At 33.3% G+C, this 8,109-nt stretch overlaps 1 protein-coding gene across 1 annotated transcript in view; it reads right to left on the reverse strand.

Moving 5' to 3' along the window:
• Positions 1 to 4,777, reverse strand: part of LOC100159654 (tubulin beta chain) — a 24,237-nt gene extending 19,460 nt beyond the window's left edge. Inside the window, exon 1 of the mRNA XM_008191981.3 lies at positions 4,574 to 4,777. Coding sequence (XP_008190203.1) covers positions 4,574 to 4,630 — 57 coding nt within the window. The 5' untranslated portion in view covers positions 4,631 to 4,777. The remainder of the gene's footprint in view (positions 1 to 4,573) is intronic.
• Between the last annotated feature and the right edge of the window lie 3,332 nt (positions 4,778 to 8,109).

Below are 8,109 nucleotides of genomic sequence, written 5' to 3' on the forward strand. Positions count from 1 at the left end.
AAAAAAAAACGAATTTGTTCTTTTCGGCTTTTAACGAGTATACTATGTTCGCGTATTCGACCACGCCGGGGCGATACGACGTCGTGTATAACAATATAATAAAATACCTAGGCATGTACAATACACTCGCACATTCACCGCCGTACTTATAATAATATATAAATAAATATATATAGTATATAATGTGTGTGTGTGTTATAATAACGACGACGACGACGACGACGAAGACGCGCGACTACGTACCTATAATACGTCATAATATTAATAATATCATCGTGAAATACGTGAGCAGAACGTTGAACTTATCTCCTCACCGGCGATGCGTTCACGGAGTATAGGTAGGTTAGGTACCTCTACCTGTATAATATGGGTACCTATAATATGTACTATGTTTATACGTGTAGTATTTTTATAACGCGTGTACCGAGTTTGCCCCGATCGGAGACCATTGTGCTCGATGTAATATAAAATAAAGTATAATAAATTATATGGGAGCGAGGTATTGTTAAAATAATATTCTACCGATTTGTCAGGGTCTTTTCGTCCTGCACTGCTAGCTGCTGCTGCTTCTTCTTCTTCTTATACAGCACCGTCGTGCATACAATGACGATATTATATTATAATATTATACAGTGTGCGTGTGTGAATCGCCGCCGCCGCCGCCGTTAACAAAATAATTGTAATAATAATATATATATATTATATATTGTATCAGTCGCGTAACGGTAAAAACGCGAAAACGCAATTTCTTTATTTTTTATTTTTTTTTTAGTCCGACCGTCGCCGTTCGTCGTCACGAAGAATATAATATTATAATATAAATTATTTGAAATCATTCCGAAAAACGGGGTCGGTGGAATAAATAATAATGTATACTATATTTATATATATTGGTATTGGCCGGCGAGTCGGGGAAGAATAACAAATATTTATATGCACTAACACAATAGGCGGACTCCTGCTGCACCAGCGAAGACGATTGCTATGACGCTGATGCTGCACCGCGAAACGCGATTGTAATATTAACATTAACCGTATAATAATAATAATAATAACAACGATATTATAATATTATATTATATAGACGATGCCGGACCGGTTTCCGTTCGAATTCCGGAAATCCAGATCGCGCGTGTCCGTAAAGGTGCAATTATCCCCAGTGAACTTTTATTACTTTTCCCGGCGCCCTATATATTATAATTTTTAATACACATGTAATATGTATCCGCTGCAGCGTCTTCTCGTCGTTATGTTATGATATACATAAATACATAGGTAATACATATGTATAATATGTAGGTAGGTACATAGAATCTTCGAACGCGTGCGGTATAGTTATAAACATATATATTATAATAATATGCTGTATAGATTTCTGCTGCGGTCGTCGTTAAAAAATTACGTCTGTAGACATACGCGTGCGCAACGCCACGACGATCCGTCGGAAATGTATATTACAATAATATAATATGTATTATATTATAATTTATGGAGAGAATAAAAACAAAAAACTCGGCTCTCACCGAACACGACGACGCTGATGCGCGAAACCACGCCGTGCACAATATGTATAATATAATAATATAATGTACTTATTACACTGCAACTACAATTTCGATCGAATTTTCACACAAAACCTAACCGCCTCGGATCACGACTTTGCGATGCCGTTTGTTATACTTATAACATAGTAACATGATATAGATACCTACATAGATTGTGTTGTAAATCATTATGATTTTTATAGGACTCGAACATTGTTGCAGTGTTTTGGTTATTGGATATTTATCTATTTGCTAGGAAAGCAATACATTCATTTCACGACTTAACCGGATGAAAATGTCTGAAGGTTTTCATCGCATATATTTGCGCATACCAAATTATATTATTTAGACGTTCTTAAATTAATAATTTCAAGCGCATGTTATAACTGCACTCGTTTTTCCTACGTTTTTGGGCGTTGGTCGTTTGTAGGTACTTATACAGCACTACCCATAAAGTTCAAGCTCTAATTGTAATGATAATATTTTATACGAATATTATAGTGATGCGTGTGCGGACGTTATAATATAAATATTATCCAACGGACCGTAGTGGCGCCGTTGTTATCTGTTTTACATTTATGTATATAGCATACTAAGTACACATACATAATTATATGAACTACCTATAAACACAGTGTGACGTGACAGTGTTTTGTTTGACGCATAGACAGAGCACACAAAGGTTGCGGTTTTGTGTACACTGACCGTTTCGAACGATCATGGGATAGGCTATAATAAATAATATCACAGAATAGAATAATATGCGTTTGTGTATCAAAAGCAAGGAGTGGAAACCTAAACGGTCAAATATAATATGTACTGAAACAGGAATGTCGTCTTATCGCGTCCAATATGTATATAGTGACCAACGGCGATAGATTCCGGCAGACCATGTTTACAAAATTGAAATACCTAAAACCGTAATATTATACGCATAAAATTATAATAAGAATGAGCTTATAACTGCATCGTTTAAAAACGAATTAAGGCGCCGCCGCCTTAGTCTTATCGCTGTGGCGATTATTTATATTATTATTTTATCTACGAGTAGCTAGGCGATTTGTGAGTCAGAAACGTATGACCATTATTTGTATACTACAGTAGGTATCTGGTATACAGTATATTGAGTATACACTATATATGATAATATAAAATGTTATATTTGTATAAGATCATACGCGCAAATAAGGGAAATAGAGCTTTAGAGTTTTCAGTCCCCTTCCCAAAAATTATAAAAACTCTCTAAATAAACGTTTAACAAAGAAATTAAAATAAGAACAAATCAAAAGGATTAAAAAATGTATTGGCACTCAAGTTTCTTTGTGGGTGACTAGGCTCTTAGCGATTTGTGAGTCAGCAAATCTATGATCATTATTTGCATACTACAGTATACACTATATACACTAGGTATACAGTATGTAATAACTAATAAGTAATAAGCTGTTGTATTTGTATAAAATCATACGTGGAAATAGAAGAAGTGGAGCTTTGGAGGCTTAAACCCAACAATTATTAAAACTCTCTAAAAACCGTTTCAGAAAGAAATGAAAATATGAACAGTTCAAAAATATTAAAAAATGTATCGACATTCAAGTCACGGAAAAAATATAACATAAAACTGAACAAGAGGTGGAATTCCGAAGCTAATCATCCGTACGATTAATGATCATATAATATTTAACTTTATTACTATAGGAATAGCAGGGCATTTGTAGAACGGTGTATTTAATTTCGCTTATTGTATAAAAAAGCTTTTTTTAAATAAAAAAATTGATTTATGGAACAACGAATTTAATTTTTAAACTTGTTTTATATTTTTGATGTTTAGGTCATTTTTTCCTTTTTTATTGCATTTTTAAGGTTCTATATTGCTTTAAATTCACAGTATTAATTATAGGTTTATAGGTATATGTTAATAATTATTACTGTAAGATGAACAACATTTTCGCAATGTGTCACAGGAGCCGTTTCTTTCGATGATTTTGACACGCAAAACCGGTAAATCATCACTGAAACCGGAAATGTTACCGCGAGGAAACTATGTGGATATTAAAGGGGGAATATTGATTTGACAAATTGTCTGTTTGAAAATGTATGTCGATTCAAAATCATACCTAGTCATGGAAAAAAAAATCATCGACTTGTGCGTAAAAACCAAATTGAGTTTATTGTACACAATATTCTATTTTTGTACTCTTTCAACGTGGAATACCTATCATGGGTAGAATATTATAAAATTTTGTCCGAACGATAAAAAATTATTTACTTACAATGAAGAAGGTAACATCTACTTGACTACTTCCAAAGAACCACTGAACTCTCAAATTGAAAAATTACATTTTTTCACTGAATTAAGACAATGTTTTGAAAATTTCAGTTATTCAAAACAAAAAAAAAATAATAATATAGTTAAAATCCAAAAAAATACCATATTTAAAACATAAACAATTTTTCCTATGTGTATATTATAATGATTAATAATAATAAGGTAATAATTGACACGTAACATAAGAAAACAACTTGGCTATTTCGATCTACCTATACTTAATCTAAATTTCAACAGTACTACAGCGACAGTACTCATACGACACGATGATAATTGCATACAGAATAAGTATCTATTTAAATGTTGACACTCATTATTTCTAATAGTTTTAACCTTTTAGAAAATATTATTTTTGAAAAACAAATATAATATTTTTATTGTAATAGATGTTTGTTTATTATTTTTTTGAATGACAATATACATTTTTAATTCCAAGTCCCGAAGCAAAATATTTAGATACATAAAAATTGAGTTTTGAATGAATATTTAATGTTTGGATGAGCATATAGTTGAAAATTGTCTCTTTTGTCTTTTTCTGTAACTTTTGCAATGAAATCAAATTATGTAGATAAAAAAAATATTTAAAAAAAGATAAAACTTTTTGAAATAATGAGTGCACATGTAGACACTACAAACGTATCACTCCGTATACCATAAACTTTTCCAGGGACGAAGACGATAGTAATAAGGGTTTACGACTTACCTTGGCGCCGATCTGGTTTCCGCATTGTCCGGCTTGCAAGTGTACGATTTCCCTCATATTGATGATATGCGCTGTTCAAGTTAACAAACTTATTTGCAAAGAGTGAAGACTGTGTCTGTATTCGCTGCTGCTACTGCTAACTTCCTTTTGACTTCCGACGAGACGAAGAGTGCACCGAAGAATGGAGCCCTCGGACCGCGTAACGCTACTCAATCGGCCGGGCGCTTAGACGGTTTCCCCTACCACCGAGTGCGCGCGAGCCTATACTCCGTGGTAACATTATATATTTTTTGTATGTACAATGCACATAATATATATAATATAATATATACACCCATGAAACATATATATGGGGATATTGTGTACATAATATATAATGATGATAATAGAAATTGCTCGTTGCAGTAGAGAATACAAGAAACCCATCTCTCCTTACCCACATCACCGAATATAGGTACTATAATATATACATATTATTATATATCTGATGCAGTGGTGCACCGTGCACGTGGATTCTCATCCGCTTGATTTGCATAGGTATAGTATACTCACTACACACAATATGACGTATGCTGTGGCAGCGATTTAAGGCTACGCAATTATTGTCATAATATATGCATGATATATATATATATTATTATGTATTGATAAATTGATATGCATACATCAGACAGTCAGACGTTTTCAAACGAAATCGGCAGATTAGGTTTATTATTTTATTCATGATAACACGTGTAATTATATATTATCGGAATAGTTTATTAGTTTCATATGATATTCATCCATCGACGAATAAAGGTCAAACTATAATACCTCATTCTTTTCAACACCTCAACGGCCAAACTTCAAGACGTTTCTTATGTTTATCGCTGTGTTTTAACGGGTCGGAAAGGCGGAATACATGAAGTAGGAAAGTTCCTGCATTTAGGTTGGACGAATAATGAATGGGATTATGATTTTTACTTTCACAAACGAAAATCTCGGATTAATCAGAAAAACTGTTTTTCGTCTACTGATAAGCAATCAAATGCTTCAAACGTTAAAATCATTAATCTTTCAAAGTTATTTGTTTTGATCTATACTAAAATATTACTGTACCTATAGGTATATTTACCATATTTTCGTTTAATGTCTAAGTTAAATGGCTGTAATGTTATGATATATATATTATATATTATATATTAATTGATAAAATGTCACGATAGAAATAATGTTTTTTCAAGTCTAATAACGATAAACAAATAACTGTTTTATCTTTTTTTGTAACATTCTGTAGGAAAATTATTTTTATGTATAGGTACTTATTGACGCTTGTGGGTATATCACGTGCACATGTTAGACATGTATATAAAACATTTACTTGTGATCCGTTTTTTTCTAGGGCTGAAAGAGAAAAACAAATTAACGGACTAGTGCTATATTATTCGGCACTGAAGCCACCCTCCATCAGTAGTTATATTATCCGTGGTTTTAAACTAAGGTCATCGTTATCGTCGAGTTATTATGAATATCCGAATATTATGTATACACAACACGTCGTCGGCCACAACCTCCTTGGCGGATTTCGTCTGCAGGTCTGCTATAATAACATAATGTAGGCACATAAAAATGTAATAATATATAAACTGCAGCAGCAGCTGCGTGCATGAAGAGACGACAAGGCGTTCCGATGCACCGTGTGAATGGACTTACGAAAATAAATAACCAAACCGCCTCGGGTTTTGATTTCATTGTTCGCTGGAACGTGAAACGTGCGTCATCGACTGTAAGAAATATTATATTATAAATAGGTACCCAGCGAACCGCAGCTCGTGAGTAAAACTTTTCTAAAGTATAATTATTAGTCATCAGCTACGCCGATCAAAACACTAACATTGTCTGCCAGCTTTTAATGAGTATACTACTTAAGAAGCTTTTAATGAGAAATAACTATAATCCGCGAGTCGTTAAAAAATAAAAACATTTTCATTTTCGTCTACCGCGCAGTTGTATGACGACCACACGCGTGCATCACTATACCACGTGGGGTATATTATATATACAGGCACACAATGGGTATTATACTTTATTCCCCCTGTACCGTTCGCGTACTAGCTATATGATAATAGAAATAACACGAACATCGTGCAAGAAAACATCCAACTCGAACTTCGAAGTTCCGTTGCTGATAGTCAAGATCTACGGTCGTGTATCATAACAAAAATCAAAATCATAACACTAGCAGCCCACTACAATAGGTACTAAATATAATATTATGTAGTGTGTAGTGCGTTTGAAGACTTGGCCCCGAGTTTGGACGTGCGGTCGTGGTGTCCCGAAGGCTGAGGATGAAAAAAATATTTGTTACGCAGTGATACAGAACGTTGTTATACATTGTGACCGGATGATTAATGCGCATATTATATATATATGTATAGAGAGAGAGAGAGAGAGAGAGAGAGAGAGAGAGAGAGAGAGACAGAGATGTAATAATATGAAAACAGAAATTGTCAACAAAACGAGGAAACCGTCATCATAGCAGGGTCATTCGACCAAATTATATCCTGTTCGGGAGTAAAAAACGATTGGATAGATAGGTAGGTATATACCTAGGTACTATACCTAAATATACATATATAATATAAACGCGGGTGAACGCATACCCGCGTATAAAAATATAATATATAATCATCGCACTACTTATCCAGTCGACCGCGCCGGTAACTGTAAGGGAAACATCGACTTTCTAGTTTTCTGATGTCGACAGTTTATATAATTGGAATACGTTTTTATTATCATTATTATTATTATTAAGTATAGTTATCTGTCTGTTTAATGCGCTGCAGAACTGCACTACCGCTGAAGACAATAATTAAACAATGACCCGTTGATACTTTTTTTCTACACTAATAGAAATACGGTACATGTCAGGCGACGGCCGACGACGGTGTCATTTTAATAATAATAATTGTCTAATGTCTTACCCGTATAGAATTACGTTGACGTTGCGCTGCTGCAGCAGCTGTATATTATTATTGTTTAAGTGCACCATATATACCTATAGGAAATTTTGTAATTTCACATTTAGTAGTCATTCGAGAACACCTGACCATGGGAGATTTCGAATCGACACGACTGCTGAACAAGACAAATTTTTTTAATACTAACATAATTAAATATTTTTGAAGCTAATTAGCTAATTGTTTTTAAATAATTTCAAACTTGAATCGTTATAATACGTGCGCGGTAGCCTGTGAATTTAATGTTTAAAATATTTTTTTTATTTACTTTGTAGAAGAAATATGATTTAAAGAAAATTTGTTATTTATTACCTACCACACTATACAGACATTCAGTGTAAAAAAAGTGCATATACGAAATTCTATTATTCTGACGGAAGTTGTGTTTTTTTAAATTTATTAACCTACTAAAAAAATGATTTGTTTGACGATACGTGTTTTTGCATAGAAAATATTATGTCGAGTTTTATTGCATTATGTAATTTTACAGCCCTTGGTTATGGGTACATTTAATTTTATTATTGTAACAATCTCATA

This window comes from Acyrthosiphon pisum, chromosome A2, assembly GCF_005508785.2.
Source record: "Acyrthosiphon pisum isolate AL4f chromosome A2, pea_aphid_22Mar2018_4r6ur, whole genome shotgun sequence".
NCBI lineage: Eukaryota > Metazoa > Arthropoda > Insecta > Hemiptera > Aphididae > Acyrthosiphon > Acyrthosiphon pisum.